The 21,727-nt window shown below is 42.5% G+C and overlaps 1 protein-coding gene across 2 annotated transcripts in view; it reads left to right on the forward strand.

Moving 5' to 3' along the window:
• Positions 1–21,727, forward strand: part of KMT2A (lysine methyltransferase 2A) — a 1,244,888-nt gene that overhangs the window by 423,202 nt on the left and 799,959 nt on the right. For both annotated transcript variants that reach the window (XM_069224744.1, XM_069224745.1), the window contains exon 9: positions 4,418–4,546. In XM_069224744.1, the coding sequence (XP_069080845.1) occupies positions 4,418–4,546 (129 nt within the window). The remainder of the gene's footprint in view (positions 1–4,417; positions 4,547–21,727) is intronic.

The following is a 21,727-nucleotide window of genomic DNA, read 5'->3' on the forward strand; positions in this document are numbered from 1 at the left end:
TAGCAGGAACCCAGTGCACTTTCAGTCAAAATTGCAGATATATACCAGAAGGTGAGTAATCCAGTTAGAAGTACCCATCTGAAGAACAAGTTACTTGTGTTTAACACTCTTTCTGGTGGATACTCTAACTGCATTTTCTTCACCTTGTGCATATCCTCAGCGGTTTGTAATTTGTCCTAATCTCAGATATTGTTTTGCATCGAAATATTTTCATACCCACCAATGGGGGAGTGTCTGCCCTATTACCGAAAATGAACCCTCTGGTTCCTTGAACCTCTGCAACACAAGTGCCATTACCCTGTGCTTTCTATCTTTAGGCTGCATTAGGATAGCTCAAAATTCATAGTCACTTGCCTCTGGAACTGTGATAGATTTCTCTCAGGTCACAAGGTCTGAGAAGAATAGATTGGGCAATCCATGTTTTCATATTCTTGAACTCCTCCTCACATTTTCATGACCAGCTAAACTTAGCATTCCTCTTTAGCAACTTTTTCATTTTAGTTATCCTACTAGTAAAGTAAAGGAATAGTGTTCTGCCATTCCAAAAGGAGAGCGCACATCTTTCTACTTGTACTTGAACTTTCTTTGACACCTTTAATCAGCATTTGTTTTCATCTGTCAAGACGTATGGAGAATCTTGATATCTTTCCCTCCCACAACAGCCTTACAAATTAGTGGTACATACAAGATTCACATAGTGTTCTGTGCCTTCCCTTTGGTAACTGTTCTCTTGAAAAGAACTTCTCCAGCAACATTCACTTTTGCTTTGTAATCATCCTTTAAAATGCAGGCATCTCATTTTCATCTTTGCACTCTCCTTCTAAACCCAGATCTTTTGAAATGGGTAACTGTTTCAAAACCAACCTTCCTTCTACCCCAAGAATGTGCCTTAGTGATGCCAAGTTCCTTCTTACTGAAGCACTTGTCTAGTAACCTCCAAGAATGTTTCACAATTTGCTCTCCAGTCCACCAAACATGTTCACCTGGGGTCTGGGGAAAAAATAGAAGTACTATTGATTCCATTATAAGCTATGTAATCACTATAAGCCTTTCTTCCAATATATTTCACTTGCTGCTCAACCAACTCAATGTAGGTTTAAAAGAACTAAAAGTGGACAACTTTCTTTGAAGGATCCAAATAATGATCATTTTGTAAAAGCCCCGAGTGTGGTTTCTTATTTCTGCCTACTAATACATTTCTCATAGGTTGCTAACTATATGGCTCTGTAATATCTATGGTGTATCAAGTTTTGTAAGCTATTCTGAAGTGTGGCTCCATTCTTTCTCCCAAAAATGATATATCTTTTTTCTTTATTTTGTAGTTATGAAGGAACTATGTAATTTCTACTTTGTTTACTATGATAAATGTGTTAGAATTTAATTGATAAACACAGGGCAATGTGTCTCAAGTTGTTGCCCTCCTAGTTCTAGTTATTACAACTCTGAAAGGAACAAGGACATGTCAATAGCCAGTAAATCAAGTGACACGCTCTCCCTGCATTACTCCAGCATTGGTGTGCGTCCTTGTTCTCTGCCGGTGCTACACAGCTATGAGGAATGTAGCTCATGAATGATATATGAACATCCCCATAATGCTGTCATTGCCATATTGTTGCATTTCTCTCATGCCCACAGTACTTTGCACCTAGTAGCTGCTTACTGTATCTTTAATAGATGTTAACCACAGACCATCCTTCTGAATCAGTGTCTTTCAGGTAGCAACTCTTGCATTCACATTTGCATCTTACACTAGTTTAGAGGGAACCCAGTGCCCTAATGTTACTGGCATGTGTTGCCTCTAAAAAGTCTTACAGATGTAAATGCACAAGGTTTATTCTTCAGCTACAGCAACATGATTGCATCACACACCTGCTTATATTAAGCAGCAACCGTGACACACAAAATCACCCATAGTCCAAACCATTCCTACATTTTTCCTCCCTCATTTTAAGTTCCTCATTCTATCTTACAGTCACAATGCAAAGATATGTAACCTGTAACTCCAGTTCTCCAGCGTTGGTATCTTTAATATATTCAAGCAGCCCACCCTCCTAATCCATACACTCTAACCATACTCTCTCTCACCAGTGAAAATCCTTTAATGACTGCTAAGAAATCACAGGTATGTGGTCTCTAGGGGCAGTGGCAATTACTATGTTCATACCTTCTTTGTTGAAGTTAGTCTTTTTTTTAAATAAAGTGATTGTGCTACTAAACTGAAAAATCTAACACCTTTCAGTCTTTGTTCAGCATTATTCTGTTAATGTAAAAGTAAAGTAAGATTCCCTAATCAACGACTATAAATGTTGAAAGCATGTGAATTAGCACTTGTAATTTGTAGTTAGTTAAATAACTTTTTTCTTCCTTGGTCACATTCCTCCTTGGAGGGATAAAGTAGAGTTGTAGTCTCTGTTGTCTGGCAGAGATAGTGTGTTGCCCAGCCCACCATTGATGGATCCAAGGCTCAGCCCTCACCAGCGTGTCTACCTTGCTAATTATTAAGCCAGGTAGTCTGCTTTGACAGTGCATTAACATCAGTCTTGAGGATGAGCATCTCATTGTCTTTGGTTTCTTTAACATATATTACTTTGACCTTTCATGCACCTCAGCATCCTATTTGAATGTTGTGATGTATGGTCTCTTATCTGTGAAGCCACCTGCGTAGGTTAAAATGGTCTTTAGAAAGCACTGAGACTGGTGTAGTAGGTACCATTTGTTTCCATAGAATAATAACCAACGTCTGCAGCCTGGGCACAGAAGTCCCCATCCCCTGTGTGCCCATAAAGGTATTTGTCGTGAGATCCACACTCCTGTTAGTTTTAATCCTGTAAATGTTTTTTTTCCATTGCCTTGTAAAAAATAAAATCTGTTGCCATCACAAAATCAACCACTTTCATGCTCCTGCCCTTCGATAGTGATTTAGTATGCAAGAATGAATAATCCTGAGGCTCTGGTTCTCTAGCGAAGTGGGATTTGTTAAATAGGTGCTTTACTCAGCTTTACTCTACTTAAGGTGAATTCTTCCACATTTCCGTTCTCTCCACAGGATGTGATACAGCCATATTTTTCTTGTTCCTCTGTGGTTCCACGTATGTCAGTACACATGATAAAAATGTCAGCTTTGAGATAGTTTTCTCTTGTGCTGCTTTCTAAGATCTGGGAATGGGCACAGGGGAGAGCTATTAAAATCTCTGGACGGGGAACTGGAAATGCAAGTAGATAGCTTTTCCATATTGTGCATGTGTCTGTATTTCTGGGACTCATAGTGCTGAAAGCAGTACAAAACCCCATGTTTCTTATGAATGTTTATTGCAGTCTGGACATTGTTTCTTTGTATGTGTATTTTAACTTGTGTGTTTGTGTGTGAAAGACTCTTCCATTGATGGTATGTAGTGTTGAACAACAGCTAGCAATAACCATATATTAGAACTTGTTTCTATAAAGTAACTTAACCTGTATTATTGGATCCGAGATGTACCATAAACCTGTTGGAAGCCACATTTACTCTGCCTACTTTCATACTGTTAGTGGAAGGTTTCTCAGGTTTCAAATATGTTTGTGTGACCGCTCCATGGTGCTGTAACTTGGACAAGTGTCATTACTGTTTACAGGTTCGATCAGTAGATTGTTGATTTCTAGGTCCCAAAATTAACATATAGCAATGGTGGGTATTGTATTACTGGTCTATGTAAGCGAAAGACGAACATTTGTTTACCATGATATTCTTGGAAAAATATCACCAGTACACAAGTTCTGATCACTTTAAAAATGTATGTATTTTTATTTTTTAACATATTAAGTAAACAGGCACTTGCATTTCCATGTTTTACAACAAAATACTTAGTGTTCCTTCTCAATTTAAAACAATTCAGTCCCCCCCTACCCATCTTTTGCTGTTTTCATACAAATATACCTATTTCTTGTTTCCCACTTTTTATACAGCCAAGCACCTGCATACTTACATTCCTATTTGTGTCTGATATACTTATTCTCTTTTACACACTGAATGAACCAGTCAGTACAGGTCTCTTAATTTTTTCGAGGCTGCATTTTGGCTACAATTTGTTTTCTAAAACCTTCATTAAGGCTTGTAACAACTTCATAACATGTTTTCACTGCTTTGAGGTGGCATCCCTAAAAAGTATAAACCTATCTTAATTTTTCATCATCAATATGTTATACAAATGTATGACGCATTAATTTTGTTTCTTACATGACAAAATCATATTCATAGTTTGCTGATGAAATGACGCTGTGGTCTGTGCATTGCAAACAAGAAGATTGGGGGATAGCTTTTGAAGTATTAAAATATATGTAGTCATATTAATATGTTCATTATGTTTTGATACTTTAACTAGACCTACAGATACACAACAGATAAAATTTATAGATTGAAATGTTTGTTTTCATCCTTCAGGAAAAACCACTTCCAGCTAACAAGCCAGAAAACAGTATACCTGGCCTATTCAGCAATCTTTCCAACGGAAATAACTCCAAACAGAAGCCGCTGACAGATGGGGTCCACCGAATCAGAGTGGACTTCAAGGTACCTTAACATTGCCTTCACTCTGAACTTTTTGAATCTTGACACATTCCTTCAGTGGATTTATTGCGCACTTTGTATTCCTTGGAATCAGATGTGGCCTTATGGTATGATACAGCCTAATAGAAAAGCTGTATACGTGTAATACAGATAACGTCCTGGCTCTCTCAAGCGATCTGTACCTGTTTCACCTTTAAGTGGGACAAGACACTACTTCTGTTTCATTGCATGCCTGGGATCAGAAAAAGTGGGAATGAGCCAGGACACAGGACTGTGATATTGGTATTGCATTTGTTGCTCCTTTTACTTCTAATTGATAGGCTTGCTTTCATTGAGCACCCCGCTACTCCACTGCCATGCCAGCAGCCATTGGGTGAAAACAAAACAATTACTATTAAAAAGGCATCTGGAGACAGTGCTCTCATGCATGGGTAGGGGGACCATGTCTGCTCATGATGGACACCTCTTTGACTTGACCTTGTTAAGGAACCTCTCCTAAACAGCTGCAGAAATAGATCTATTCTCTAGCTCTTGATCTTTCATAGAATCATAAACGTGAATGATTCCCCTTTGTGTGTGACCATTTAATCACTGTTGGCCTAGCTGTGTACACATACACTCAAATAACATTTAAACAGAAGTAGACAATCTGTAGTATACTGGCCTTATTCTGTTACCTAAACTTTGACCACAAAGGTGGAAAAACACATTGCTCCAATCCCCACAGATTTTCCAACTGCCAGATTTTCTACTGCATGTCAAACTGCAATAGGGAATCCTAAGAGCTGTGCTTTTTTTTCTTTATTCTGAATACATTTTCCGTCTTTTAGTGGCCATTACTCCATAAATGTCAGTCCTCACACCATCAGCATATGGTAAAGAAGGTAAGGTTGTTTTGTGACCTTGTTGCTGAGATTTTGAAGTATCTCATGGCTGAATCAACTTTCAAAAAGAAATTCCTCTTTAGGCGAAGCTCCTCTGGTGAGATTAGGAAGATGGACATTGATACAACTCACAAGGAATGCCTATATTGTCTGCAAATATGTAGACCTACAATAAAAAGCACAGTATTTGATAAGCTTTCAGCTCCGTAACTCAAGAACAAAAAGTGCAGGCTACTGCTTCAAAAAGCTCACGTTACAGGCCATGCCTCACAAGGAATTCCTCCAGCCCCTCTCTTTTAAGGTGTAGAAATGAAAACTGGACCTCATAGCTTATACTATTTTGATCTGAGTCTCTTCCTCAAACTCGTGTGATCCACACCATGAAATCCTCTGTGTCTGTCTTTAAGGTACAAACTTTTGGTCCTGGTGATTTTTCCCCTTGATAAGGCCATAACATAAAGGCCTTTGGTTTATTTGATGCAAGCTATATCATCTGCTCCTGCTTCCAAGTCGACAAACAAGACTAAACGCCTGCTATTGGGAACCTCAAGTCTTCTACAGTTGAATTGATGATGATTCTCACCATGTCGTCCTGGTCTCTGACCCCCCACTTTGTTGACGTAAACCACACCTTCGACAGCCACTTCACTTATCTTGATGATAGCATTGGCTTTACCTAAAGTCACATTTCAGCTGATGATGGAGCAAGTTATATTACGACTGGATATAATTTACCAATATACTCCTATGGTGACAACTCTTTTAGTGTACTGCAAGTGGATTGGCCTCATGAATTGTCATTCATTTTGTGCCTCATGATTCTGAAGGTGAAGACACTGTCTTAAATTTGCACCTTTTGTGACCCCGCCACCCCTTCTTGAACAAGTGGAGTTTTCACAGCCCCCCATGATACAGCCAAGAGACTTTCTACCCCTTGTCATACTTTCTAACAAGATTCAGGTGAGTTTATCCCTCAGGTACTGTAAAGTACAGCTGCCACTCTGCCACACCCGACTGCATCACAACCAAGTCTCTGTGCCAAAACTATCTCAACCATTCACTCCTGCGAAGCTGAAGCTCTTTGCTGTCCCCCCGATCTTGCCCAAATGGCCATCATAAAGACCCTACTTCTCAATAGGAGAAGCAGGAAGTAGGGAAAACTACTTGCTGTGGTGCAGTTGATGGTGCTCAGAAGCACCATCAGTAGAAATCAATATGATGATTTCCAAGAGAGATCATACAGCCTTTACTTTACAATTCACAGTATTAAGAAAGTATTGCATACATATTCCAGTGCGCACCATGGCTAGGAGTATCACCAAACATCCCAACAACAATAGAGACCAGTCATCCAGGGGTAGTCCAGGATAATATGGAAACACCTCTCATAATGGTGCACAGCAAAGATAAAGCAGCTCATATTGTTATACATTTACTCCGTTGTCAAGAGGAACCGTTTATGGCTACCTTGATAGTATTAACCTGATCATAATGTAAGATATCTATAAAGAACTCTGCCCTTCCTCCCTTGATTTCCTGGTGTGTGGGTCGTCTTTATGTAATCTGTCCTGAAGAGTCAGTAGTCACAACATATAATTGCTGCTGGAGTCAGTGTTCCATTTCAGATATCCCCCTCAAGTGCTCATCTATTTGGATTGACTACACTTATTAATGATTAGTCTTCCTGGTGACCACCATTGAAATCTTCCTTGCTTTTTTATTTAAAATTTAGAGGATTAATCAGCACCACTCCTGTAATGAATAGTTCATTGGTGGCACAACACATGCTGCAACAAGTGCCAGTTTCCTGCACAGAGTTTCCGCCACAAGTGCTGAGACTCTGCAGTCGTAAAGATACTACTTGTAAAATTCCTTTGTGAAAAGCAAAAAATCATAAACTTACACAGAAGTGTAAGTTTACTTTTGTGAATCAGGCTCTCTGACCGCACCTTGCAAGCATCCAAGTCTGACTCTGATAAAGGTAAATCTTTCAACATCCTCCAGTGCAAAATAACTACTCTTATTGATGCCACATCTTTGAACAAGAACTCCTACATGCCTTCCTCCTTGAATTTTTGTCCATACCAGCAGTATGCCCTATGCATGCTACTTCTCAGGCTGCCTGACACCCTCCAGTCCCATATCGGTTTTGGGAGAGATTCATCATCATGGATAGTCAACACTTCAGATCCTTGCCTTTTGGTCTCATATCATCCCCAAGGGAATTCTTTAAATGTCGGATTCTGGTGAAAGCTCTCCCCCAAAATTTTAAAGAATGATTATTTATGTACTTGAACTAGCTTACCAAAGCACCCTCATTCCTTCGAGCCACTTGAATATTTACACAACGTGATGCAGCTTGAATAAGTTGTGGCCTCACTCTCAATGTGAAGACATACTATATTCTACCCAGTCGGTAGGGTCAATTTTTTGGGGAATATCTTTGTACAAACAAGTTGTAAGCTTGTTTTTCTCAAAATATGGGGAGAGCGACTTCGCGCTTTGGCATGAAACATTCATGCAAAGCAGTACATTATTATTTGCAGAAACAATGTTTTTCTGTTGATGTTCTTTTAGATTCCCTTGGTCATTCAGTGTATGTTATCGATGCAGCCACGTCAGCAACAGCCAGTCTTAGTGGCATCAGGTCATGGGCCAGTGAGATGAACTTGTGGAGGTCACATACATGAGTCAGTACCTCTATGCAGTGAAGCCTCATTTTCCACTCTGAATTGATTCCTCCAACAAAGATGAGTGGAGCTCATCTTTCCAGAAGTGTTCTTGGCCTCTTTGAGGGGAAAGCGAGCATGGTTCAGTGGCCATGGATCTTTTCTTGTATATTTCTGCCAATCATCCTCATCCCAAAGATCCTGAGCAAGATGGAGATAAGCTTGCAAAGCTCATCTTGATTGCTCTAGAGTGGGCTAGACAGAGCTTCTTTTGGTTCCTGTCTGTGGGCAGACCATCCAATTCCAGGTGGATGCTTACATCTTCACATGGATACAAGCTTAATGCAGACATTGACATTTTGTGCCCTTAAAACGAGCTGCTTCAGACTGGGAATTTGATTCACTGGATAGAGCTGTGGTCAGTTATGGAGCCTTGCATCCTCTGGCTGCACACTTTCTTGCTGAAATAAAAGCAGTTTTATGTCTATGCTGTTTCCATTCATATTGACCCATTAATTATGAGTGTTCATGGAATTATTTTTTTAATGCTTAGTTTAGCTCAGTTTGTCTTCAAATACTAATTTGTAAGAATTCACTAGCTGGCTTTCTTTAGGTATCTCAGGACATCTGGTCCTCAACAGTTCTCCTCTAAAGTGGTAAAAGAATAATGAAAAGATCTGTTAACAGTCCTCTGGAGGCAACAACCTTCTTGTTTCGGAACTGAAGACCGAACATTAAATTCAATTATTTTCAAGCCACTCGCATTAGATTTCAATATAGAGTACAAGTTATCACAAATACTCATTTTATGCCCACATTGCCTTCCTAATTCCACTGCATTGCGAAGATTCACTGCCAACTCTTTTTTTGTCAGCCCTCTTTGAAGTCAGAAAGAGCTCTACATTGGTTTAACATTAAATAATGCCTGGCGTACTGCGACTAAACACTTTTGCAAAGCAAGTCAACTCATTGTTTCTTTTGGCAACTCCAATAAGTGCTGTCCTGTTTCAAAATAAGTTACTACCAAATCGATCTTGGCTTCCTTTATTTTCTGCCACCTTATGGCTAAATATATAGCAGGGGGGTCACTCCTCCAATTGTGTGGCTGCCACAATGCGACTATTCAGTAAAGTTGCTGCCACCCTCTTGTTTACTACATTACTGCTGCATTAACGTGCAATCAGAATTCAAACCTATAACTGACCTGTGGAGGTGCATAACCTGATTCACTAAGGTGGGACATTTTTCCCCACCTTTTACTCTTTACATTGATTCTGACTGACTCTGCTTTGGTAGTCCTCATTCACGCATGGGAATGTGGAAAAGGAGTCCGTGCTGGAGAAGTAAAAGCTTCTTACCTGTAACTGAACTTTTAAGCTGTTGACATCTTTCATTTCACCTTACCTTCTCCCCATTTATGAGCCTATAAAACGTTACGTTACTCCCCATGAAGTTTGAAAAACTGACATTTGGACCATCTATCAAGACTTGTAGTTCTGAGACTGTTCACATTATCGGCTAGGGTTTGAGTCCTGCAATGAAGTACAGTGCTTCTAGTGGGCTGTGGTTTTGAATTTTATTTGAGGGCCATGTGTACACAGCTATGCTAACATTGACTAACGAGTTTTCATCCTGGAAAAAAAAAATGATTCAAACATGTGACTCTGTGTAAGATACCAATGCTGCAGAATTGTAGATGGAGGTGAGCAACGTGTACATTCCCACTACTGAATGACGTATGAAGCCCCAGATTGATAGGGGGAGGTCTTCCATGGTCTGAAAGTACCTGACCCACCATAAAGCTAACTTCATAAATCTTCAGTGTGGATATCCTCCCCACAGCCATAACCTTTAAATTAATTTTAAGTAACGAAGACGACCCTTGGAAGCACTTTACCTATTCTTAAGTGTATCTGCTTCTCAAATGTTCTTCAGTCAGTGGGGTTTGCCCATTTCAGAGCTCCTGGCACCATGGTAACCATTTTGGTTCATTTTGCACTTGACATGACAAATTAGTCATCAATACCTCCTGTTTTAAGGGTTTGTACTGACTTTCGGAAAAACAACCGTCACTTGACAGAAGTTGGTATGGCTTAATACTCTTTCCTTCTTTGGCACTGATTTGTCATATGTATTGTCTTGGGCAAGGTCTTTTGACGTTAGAATCCCACTGGTATGATAGTTGGAGATATTCTTTTCTAAACAGACTTTTCAAACAGACTCAACCAACGTAAGTTTCATTCCTTTCAGCGGAATCTAAGCAATAAAGACTATAAGTAGTTTGCATTGACTTCCACGTCTTTTGCTCCCACGTCTCTTCGTACCACAGGTCAGCCCTGGAACACTTCTTGAAAGTGCCACTATTGCTGCTGTATTTCTTAGAGAGCTGGCTCCATGGTATCCTGGAAGATATTTTTTAATATGAAAGTTAAAAGGACGCCACTGTTCAGTTGGACACAGATTTTTAGATATGTCTTGCTAGAGGGTTCCTGAATTTCAGGATATTTTTGCAAATAATTTAAAACTACAAAATGTAAATCTTCTGAGAGTCTTGCTGAACCTCTAATGCCAGTAATGGACCTCCTTTATTCAGGACTTTACAAAGCTTCCATCAGGGCATCATTATTATTTTGTATTTAGGGGTGCAGACATTTGCCCGTAGGCCTCGTGGCCCTTGACAAGAACTCACGCAATTAGCAGCAAAAAAGGTATAGATTAGTAGAACTATCAGTAGGGATAGATTTTTTTTAAAGCATTTATAAATGATGAGTAGTCAACTAGCTGTCATATACATGTGGGAGTTTATTCCAGCGCTGTGGGTCTTGCGCTCTGAAGGTCAGGCCTCCTAAATTATTTGGAAGCAATGGAGAAAGACAAACACTCTAGGGGCATGCCAAAGCCAGTGAACTTGCCAGTCACGATCTGAGGCGCTCCAGTCTGGGGTTCAAATATCCTACTCAGTGCTTTTTAATGGATCACAATGTTTTTCGGATGTATCTGGTGGTCAGATTTCCCTGCAGCTCTCTCCAGACTTGTTGATCCATCTCAAATGCTTATACCTGCAATTATATGGTATCCTTTTTGAGACTGGTACGCTTGGTGGGCTAAACTGAGTCCTGGAGGTGGCACTGAGATGGGCTTGGTGGCCTGGAATAGGGAAAGCAGCTGAGCAGTGGGCATCTTGAAATGCAGAAGCTGGATAGACTTGCTACCAATGTGGAGCTGTGGCTGTTGGTGGCTTTTGTGGGGGTCAGGCCTCCTTTTGATTGCCTCCGAATACATGTTTTAATGAGATCTATATAATTGGGACAGATGCATCTCTAACACCTTGATTAATTCTGGACAATCTACCTGAAGTGAAACAAACATGCGTTTAGGAGTTTCCAGATGTTCCCTGTTCTGTTCCAAAGGCACACTAACAGCTGTCACTATACAGAGAAAAAGAAATGATCTCTCCGGGTCGTGCTCAGAATACAGACAAAAGATTATTTATAAGATGTTTCCTGTTCAGGTGTTTCCCCCTTTTGGTGAATTGTACATAGGGCAATCTATTGTTCACATATTACTCATCATAATTCCTACACCTAACCCTCACCTCATATTGTTAAAGTTGCATGGTGTTATAGCATTGCTGCCACATAATCCTTGTAAGCTAAGAAAGGTTAGATAGACCCCTCAACTCAATTTCCCTTACGACCACGTAAGCCTTCCCTGCTATCATATTCCTCTTTTGCCCTCTCATCATAACAAAGTCTCAAAATGCCTCATCAGAGCTAATTCCTTCAAAATATTCTACCCCCTAACTTATTTAAATCCTTTATGAAATTAATTCCAACAAAAGATCACTATAGAGCACCCAGAAAGTTGTACATCATTAGCACTCTGGCCACAAAGATACATTTGAAACCAACTGACCTCTCCTTCTTGCACAACACTACATGATGAAAGAACATCTTTGAAGGAGAGAAAGGTATCTGATGTTAGGATATTATCTTACGGCCACAAAATGTTCATAAATTCTTCACCTAGTTGTATGTCTGATGTGTACTTTAAATGTAGTCCTGACAGACTCGGGACAATATTAGTCATCTTATATACCTCACCTCATCTTCTCTCTTCACTCAGATTGTAGCTTGCTAACACAGTGATTAGACGCATTATCTACATCTTACACCGTCCTGAAAGATTGCAACTTACATTCCCCATATCTGGGCTGAAGTGTGTTCCAATCTACCTTCTTACAGAACCTTTTCCTGCATGTCGTTTACTATTGTAAAAAAAAAAGACTTACGCTGAATACCCATTCAGAATTTGAGCACAGGAAACCTATTCAGATTCATATTAAATTGCTAATAACTATCTTAGTCAAAAAAGTGAAATCTACCTCAAATTGTCTACTACAACTGCACATTTGTATATTAGCAGTAAATGTAAACTAGAAATATCTAAAAACAGTTAACCTGTACCTCCATTTTATTGGTGAAACATCGTTCAATAATAATTCACATAATTATATGGATCGTATCCTCTGAGACAGCTGTCCCAGTCCAAGTCTTGACCCCATGGGTGAGCAGGAAGTAAAATGGCACTAAATCACAAAAAGCCGGCTCAGTGCAGACACCTTCTTTTCCTTGCAATACATGGCTGTCCAAATACTTATGGAGCATTCATCCTCCTTCAGACTTAATGTTGTCCATCAGCCACCTTGGCCCATTTCAAATTTTATAAAGCAGTGTATGCAGTTCATGACTAATCAGCTCATTTGCAAAGATCCCAGCACCTTCCTAGTTTACTTAGGTCTCCATGCATGTCCAACTATTTTCTTAATTTCTGTCCGGAAATTACCTTCCTGCATTGTTGAATTGTTATTGGTAGTCATGGGCATAGAATGTCTGCCTGCATACATGGATACTGTAATACTTCAAATCCAAACAAAGGACTTTACAAATAAGAGATGAGATCTGACCTTATTATATATATATATATGTAGTAAAAACTCATACCAAGGCTATTTTTTTTTATGCAGTCTTTGGTTTGTACAGATAAGACTACATTGCAGCCCCAATTCCTCAAGCTCTCACTCAGGAGCCTTAAGGTCCAAAGGGTAAGGCTGAACTAAGGAAATATTCATCTTGATAAAATGTAGAGAAGCTGCTAAAAAATGCACTGTCCCATTAAGGAGTCATCTGTGTTCAAGTCCTGGATCTGGTTTCATTTCACAGGGTGCTCATTGCTTACGGTAGCTTGACAGCCTCAGTTCTGTTTTTCTTACTGATGCTGAGAGGATCTCAGAACACTTTAGAAATGTTTATACATAATTATAGCATTTTTTTACTTTTTTTTTTTTTTTAAGTGCGTCATTTGACGTTTTAAATGTGTCTCTAGCATTTTCTTGTGCTTTTGTTACCCTTTGAATGTATTTTATTTTTATAGTTTGAATGATTTTCTGGATACACATGCTGCGCATTTATTCCACCAACTAGTGGCTGGGTCCGGGATTGTCTTGCCCTTTTTTTTTTTTGCTTTGGTGTCTACCACCATTTGGCGGTAAGTCCACCCACTCCTCTAATCCCCCACCCCACCATGAGACATCAGATGTGCACCCTGAAAATTCCTGTGAGTGGTTGACTTCTTCAGATTGTTTTTTTTTTCCCCCCACCATTGGATCTGGAAGCACAACCGAGGAGCTCCAAAGAATGTCTTCAAAAACTGAACACACTGAAGTTTTTTTCCCACTGAGAAACACCAAAGATCACCTGAGAGGTGAGATTCTTGAAAAACAGAGAAAGGGACTCTTCTCAGCACATCCCCCCCCCCCCCCCCCACCCCGATTCCCCCCTCTAGAGGACACACATGGCCAGATATATAGATGTATGGAAAATATACCCTTTAAGTTTTGCTGAACTGCCACCACAAGTTTTTGAAGAGAGACTCCCACGAAGTGTGCAATTTATACCTCCTGAACAACCACAGTGCTGAAAAACTGCAATGCCGCACAGAATTTGTCACAAAAATGCTGAACGAGAGGCTCAAACAATGTCTGAAGCACCATGCCATATCTGACACACAAAGCATGGGAGTCCCTGAAAGACTTCTGTCTTTCAAGCAAGGAAGAGAATGTGGAGAAGGCAGAGTCCACGGAAGGCGGAGTATTGGGGTCTGAGGAGAGTGCAGTCAATGTTGAAAAAGGGGGGTGTGTGAAGAAGGCGGTGCGATGCACTGAGAAGGAAGAGGCAGAACATAACAAAGGTGCCTAAGAGCACAGACTTGAAATCTTTGCAGACCACCTTAGTGTCGATGTTAAGACTCGACAGAAGATCGCCACAAACACTAAGAGCCACACTAGTCTCGACCAAAGGAAACCGATGTGAGTAAACTTTCTAGAGAAACCTTGGTGCCAACAGGCACATGAGAAAGGGCAAAGTATAGAAACCAGGAGCCAAAGAAGAAATAATTGCAGTCCATAAAAAGGAAGGGCGCTCAGGATTGAGTGTAAGAAATGCTTGTTTGAGGACTCCCTATAGATTCCACATTCCTCCAAAAATCCCAGAGAGGAGATAGACTGAAGATCAACCGGACATTGAGGTACCATCAACAGTAGAGCTCCATGACAAACAGGAGGAATTCTACATTGGATATGAGCTTAGAATGCTCAATGTACAGAGACACCTCGACGCAGAGTTCCCTGAAGAGGCTGTGGCCATTTTCCAAAGAGGTTGTGGACAGTCACCCCGTGAGGGCCTCAATTGAGGCCCTCACCCCCAGACGACCTGTTGATGTTCAATGGCCTTATCAAGAGGGCACAGATACATACAGGGTTCACCTAAAGAAAGAGAGGAAGGACTTGTGCTTCCTCCTCAAGACACTTAGGCCTGTCCTGAAGGCAGGAGTACCACTGAGCATTTTGGACCAAGGCAAAGTTGACCTTTCGACAGCCAGCCACAGCAAAGGCTGTAGCTCCTGGAGTCAAGAAAAAATACAAACCATACAGGTAGGACCCACAGTACATCAAGGGGATCGTTCCCGCAAACTATATTATCTTGGCAGCCGATAGGAAGAGAAACAGTGTCCCCTCACCAACTGGGCCCCCACCAGAGTATAAGAACAAGAAAATGGATCTGGTGGCCGAAAAAATGAAAAGGGAAGCAATCACGCAATACACTGCTATGGTCAGCAACAGGGGGAGGAAATGAAGGTCCTCAGGCAGCATCTCGCAGTAAAATTCATAAAGCGGGCTAAGGGGATGATCCAGGAGGGCAAGAACATTGCCAGCTTCTGCCTCTAGTCGGTACTGGATGAGACAGACTCTACCAGTAGGCAGATGTACAAGGGCACCACCGTAAGAAGGTACGCCTCACTGCGAGTCTCAGGATTCAAATTAAAGGTGCAGGCATCCGTCACCAGCGTCTTTCAAGAGAGAAGCCTTCTTCGGATCAGTGGTGGGCGAGGCGCTACAGCAGATCAAAAAATACAAGACTGTTAAACCAATGGAATCATTTGAGTTCCATGTGCCCTTCAAGAGAGGAAGAATGGCCGGCAGAAAAGCAGCAGTTAGGGAAAGATTCCCACTTACCACACAATAACACCAACAACAGAGCTTCAGCCAGGAAATCGCACACCAGCCCTCATACCAACAGTGGCAGCACCCCACAAGCCAGCCCTTATGAGACAAAACCGAGAGGGAAGGCCAAGCCACCAAGTGACTTCCCATGTTCACAGCTCCACCGCATAGCACCTGTAGGGGCAAGAATAGGAGGATTCCTGCAGTGTTAGAGGTCAATCACCTCAGACAACTTGATAATTAACATAATAAAACATGGTTACTGCATAGAACTCACCAAGCAACCGCCACTGGTTCCCCCCAGGAGAAGACTTTTAGGGGATAAGAACTTTGACAGCTGAGGATGGAAGTCAAATAACTCATTAAAAAATGAGCCAAATGAATGTCCTGCCAGCAGAGACTAGGAAAGGGTTCTACTCTGTGTACTTTGGACCCAAATATAAGGCAAATTATCCTTGATCCAGCTCCTTGTGGGAACAGTCCAGCCTGAACTGTCAGGTCGGATCCTCCCTGTACTGCAACACAAGTAGCCTAGGAACGGTTTCACCTTGATAAGGGCTCATCAGCCAAGATTAACTTTTTTCCTGGCCCTTTTTTTACAGTAATTCCCAAACTTTTTGCCTTCCTCCTCCTATTTTTTCTGACCCTTTTTGTTGATGGTAGGACTGTGAGCACTTTACCACTGCTGATCAGTGCTAAAGTGCATGTGCTCTCCCTTCTAAACTTTGTATACTTAGCTCACACCTGATTGGCACATTTGATGTACCTGTAAGTCCCTTGTACAGTGGTATCCCTATACCCAGGGCCTGCAAATTGAATGCTGCTAGTGGGCTTGCAGCACAGCTTGCACCACTCACAGAAGTAGCCTTTCAAACCTGTCTCAGGCCTGCTACCACAGAACCTGGATGCAAAGTTCACTGCCACAGGGACCTGGCAACTAAATTTACTTACCAGGCTTGGAACTTCCCTTTTACTACATAAGTCACCCCTAAGGTAGGCCCTAGCTAGCCCTATGGGCAGGGTGCTCTGTATGTAAAAAGTAGAACATATGTCTTTATGTACTACATGGCCTATTTGTTTCCTCACTACTGTGAGTTCTGCTATAGGATGGCATTGGAAATGCCCTAACATATGTCTAAGTGGTAGTTTCTGATCTATGAGGGGTGGCATAGGCATGTTTGTTATGGTTGTAATGTTAGTGAGAAATGCTGCTTACTGGGGTAGGTGGGTTTTATTTACCTTTATAGAAATGCCACTTTGAGAAAGCAAGCACTTTTCTGTGCTTAGGACTCTGGTGTTTTGGAGCTTACCTCCAATTCACATCTGGGGCAGTGACAGCTGGGCTTTGTGCATACTTTTCAACAGCCCGTACACAGGGAGGGTGAAGGTGTCACAAGAGTGCATCTGCATACTAAATGGTCTTCCTTGGCTGGGAAAAGTAGAGGCAGGGGGCACACCTGCATCTGTAAAGGCTGTGCACTGGCCTCACACCAAGGGCTTTTTTTCCCCTGGCTGACGTCTGGAGCCAGGGCTGGAGGTGAGAGGGGACATTCCTGGAACCGGTTAGTGCTGGTTGGAACACCCTCTCCCCATTTTGTGGAGGGTGCACAAAATGAGTTTAAGTACAAGGGGCTGTCCCCCACATCTTCAGAGCAGTTTGGACTTGGGACTGAACCTCTGCCAGAGGGACTGCCCTACTGGACAAAGGACTCATCTGGACTGCTCTTCTTTTGTTGGCCTGTTGCCTAGTGGTTGCTGGGTGGGCTGAAGATCTCATCTGGATTTCTTTTCTGTATGTTATCCTGCTGCCAGCCTTTCCCCTGACTCTGAACTGCCAAGGTTCTGATGGAGTTAGAAGGAACCACCACTAGAATTTTTTTCTGTGTGCGATGGTCTGTCTGCCCCTCTGTATCCCTTCTGGTGCCTCCCGAGAAGCCCAAGGTATGGGGAGCGCTGCACCCAGCTCCTTGTCCCTTGACACATGCTAGCGCATGAAGAGCGCTTTATTTCTTCATCTTTGCAGAGCGTGAGGAGCGCTCCACTCTTTTCCTTGCAGCGCGGGAAGAGCACTTCACCTTACTGGCTTTTGAGTTTTTTCTGTTTGTTCACCCCCACATAGGAAAGCGCCCCGTGTCTCCTTCTGTGAGGCTCCCCCATTGCAGGAGCGGTCGCTAGGAGCCCCACTAGACCTCGCAGACTAGCACGATCCTGTTGGTGCCCTGAAGGCACAAGCCAGCATCTGTATTGGGAGCCTGTGACTACTGCGACCCAGGGCTGGAAGTACGAAGAAAGAGCCAGCCCATGGCTTGCAGAGATTTGGGAAGCCCCAAAGGCTGAGCGGGACCTTCAGGGAGCAATGCGTCCATCCAACGGGCTCTGGAGGGCTCTTGATGTGCTCTCCGGGACTTAAGTAGGGCAGCGAGCCGCCGAAGCCGAGCACCTGTGCCGTGTGTTTACTGGTGACTGGACGATCAGGGTGTCATCTATGCGGGGAGGCCGGGAGGGATCTCCCTGACAATCACAGGAAGAGTATAATGTGTTGACTTCCTTATCTTCCTTCCCCCACCCCCTGCAGCAGAAGCCCCAGAGGCCGTGGGGGCCTTGTTTGCGAAGGGTAAGCCCCTCTTGGTATTGGTGTGGTGACAATATTGTTGGGCTGGTAGGATAGAAAGGAATCCCTTGAAGATGGAACCTACTGCAATCACTACAAAAGAAGCGCTGAGGCACTGGCCTTTTCATAGGAGGTATTCTGATTCATACCCTCCGTGCTCCACTGTTTCTCCCATCCTATGACCAAATAGTAGTTACATGTCGTGCTACCCAGGTTGGGGGGGGGAACACGTATTTCCAGGAACTTCTTTGCATGCAGTACAGGGGATACTTATGATATATGTCCTATGGAAATGTTTTCCTGATATGTGCATTTATTTTGGTAATCTTATGACCTATGCAGAATGTTTCCCTCTATGTGCATTCATGATAGTATCTTGGCATTCAGGTTAATGTGTTTTAGGACATGCATTTTTGGTGATAATGACAACCTGACTACTTGTAGTGTTGCAGAATACCAGTAACCTATATATTTCACTGACAACTGCTTAGTTTTGCAGAGTACTAGTAACCTGTGTGATGTTCCGATAACTGCTTGTGTAGCAGGGTATTACTGATACATGTTGTGTTTGGTCTAATTATGTTTTATGCAATACAGTTTATTTTTATATAACTTGTTGTTGTGTTTCCTTTGTGGTGTTATTATTGTGTCACGTGTGTTGTGCAGACTCTTTACACATTGCATCTGGGATAAGCCTGACTGCTTGTGCAAGCTACCAGAGTGTGAGCACGGGTTATCTTGGGGGTGTAACTCTCTCGCTCTGACTAGAGTCGTGGGTTCTTTCTGGCTTAAGTGCCCACCCTAGCCAGCCAGAAACCCCATTTCTAGAATCCTCCCATCACCTTTGTGTTTCATGTACCTCCGTAAGTGGCAATGGTATGCCCAGCATGGGTCCTATGGTCACTTTGCCATTAGAACCAAGCTATACCTGGCATCAACATCTTTCTTCTGTGCCCATTTCCGAGATGTATTCATCTGTGGAACATCAAGAGGAGGTATTGCTGCAGAATCACCTCTTATTTATAACACATCGCGCTCAGACACATACATGTCTGTATCGTATAATAAGACTTCACCAATCAATTCCCCATCAAACCTATCACCAAAATGTACTAATTAGGGGTAGCAATGAGGCATAATATTCCTTTGAAGCTCAAAAGATCACCAGTTTGTTATCATTAAGACCCCTCAACCGAGAGTCTCACCTAAACCCTTACTTCCCCTGTTCCCAGAGTTGGCAGAGCTTGTGAAGGAAAAGTTTCACATTCCGATGACCACAAAGGCTACTGCTCCAAGGCTTCTTTAAAAACATAAGGCATCGGATCAGGATCCTATCTACTTATGCCAGTAGCCAAAGCCATATTTGGGAATTTAAGATTTGGATCAGCAGACAGGAAGAAGCACACACGTGCCATTGCCATTAGTTCCTTCTGACTAGGACAGTAAGCCCATAAATGTGGCTGATAGTAAAGTTTGTGATACTGATGCTGCAGTCTTCAACTCAGCTTGCTCAGCAGCTCTATTGGGTAGCTACTATAGAGCATTGTGGGAAGCTTTACAAAACTTTGGAGATGACCTCACCATAGAAACAACACATGACTTCATGGAGATAGTCCAAGAAGGAATGCTACTTTCTAATCAAATTGCCAGTGTCTGTGTCGAGTTAGCTGGCTTGAATATCTGAATTTTGTCCTGGAATCTCACTGAGAAGTTTTTCTTGGTTACGCCTACCATCTCTAAAGCCAGAGGCCCAGGTTGCAATCATGGATTTTCTGTTTTGTTCTGGGAACCATACTACTGATGCAATGTAAGCATATTAAAAACAGAAATGATGGACACTTGAGGAGACCACTCATACTACTTAAGGCACAATGTTTAATGAACCCATGGTATTGCAGCCCCATTTAAAAATTCATCAGAAATCATTTTAGCACAATAGATCGAGAGGCAGAGGACCGCAACATCATCAGTCATCGTCTGGCAATGATTGAGCTTTGCTAAAAAAGGACTGCCTTGCTTTCTTTTCTCTGCGCACCATTCTGAGAAATGTTGATAAAATCCCTTTCCCCAAAGAGAGGTAGGCCATCATAACGAACAAATGGGTTTTCATCATTATCCAACAAGGCTAAACAATCCACTTCAAATCAACACTATCTGTTCCTCCAAAACCTGCGTTGAAACACTAGCTGTGCTTGTTGGGAGAGAAGCTGCAATGTTATAGAAGCGAGCAGTAGAGACCATTCCTCACTCTTAAAGAGAAAACCGCATCTGATAAAGATTTATAGCTGCAGATGATTTAATCTGCAATATTCCCCAGGTGCCAGACTTGAGCCGGAAGTTTTGAGTAGTACTGCTGTACACTGGTAAGTGGTGTCATTAGGCTCTGGGTTTGTGTCTGCGCGAGACGGGACGTGCACTGTATCTATATAGGTGCCACCCTGGCGCACTGGTGTCACTTCTTTCCTTTCTGTACCATATATCGCTGATTCCTGAAGTTGCTTTTTAACAGTTAACTTTCTCAACTTTTTTTCAACCCTTTTTTGAGGGATTGTCTCTCTTGGTGTGACAGGATATCCCCAAAGGAACCTTCTGGTTTCAGACCATGTGGTGCCTGTCACAGGGAGATGTCGGAGACAGGCTCCCACTTGGTTTTTCTGTGGTGCTTGGAGAGAGCACACGACTCCAAGACCTTAAAGGACGGCCGCGGCACGCACCCGAAGCCGCTAAGGGAACATTCCCTCAAGCGCTTCGCTGCCTGACGTTGAATGACTTTTCAATGCTTAAAGTCCTGGTCGCACAGAAGGTTCCTGGACCGTTCTCAAAACCGCACCCTGAGGTTGTCGTCTCATCCGAAGTCATCTGGTAAGTCTCACTGCAAAAGGAAAAAACGTGAAGCCAGAGGTCTTCAACTCCCCCACGCCCATCAAAGTCTTTTGATGAGGTGTTGGGAGTGTTGGCACACCAGGACTCGTGCTTTGGCAGAACCTGAGTCAGGCCTGCACCATGCTTCCCTGACTTTCCTTGAGCTGGCGATACCCCTGGCCCAGCACCTCTGGAGTGCCATTGGGCCCACAGATTTTGTAGGGACCCCACTGGATCGTCGTCAGCAGAATCTCCCTCTGTGCCAGTCATACCCCATGTATCTGGTGTTTGATCTGGAGTGGAGCCACCTGTGAGGCAGAGACCTTCCTTGGTGTGCACTCCAGTGCCGACCCGAATAGCGCCGCTAACGCTCCAAGGCAGTGCCATCCCCATTGTGATTCTCGACTGACATGCAGCTGGAGGGCTTTGTTGGGCGCCAGTTCATGCACAGACTGTGATCATGCTCTTCGGATTGGAGCCAGTGCCTTTTTTCTGCAACAGGCCCGGAGAGGGAGACAAAGGGAGGAGTCTTAAGGCCCGTTTGGATACCAGCATCACCTAGATGATACTGAGGACAGCTGGAATGAAATGAAAATA

The sequence above is a fragment of the Pleurodeles waltl genome, chromosome 3_1 (assembly GCF_031143425.1).
Source record: "Pleurodeles waltl isolate 20211129_DDA chromosome 3_1, aPleWal1.hap1.20221129, whole genome shotgun sequence".
Taxonomy (NCBI): domain Eukaryota; kingdom Metazoa; phylum Chordata; class Amphibia; order Caudata; family Salamandridae; genus Pleurodeles; species Pleurodeles waltl.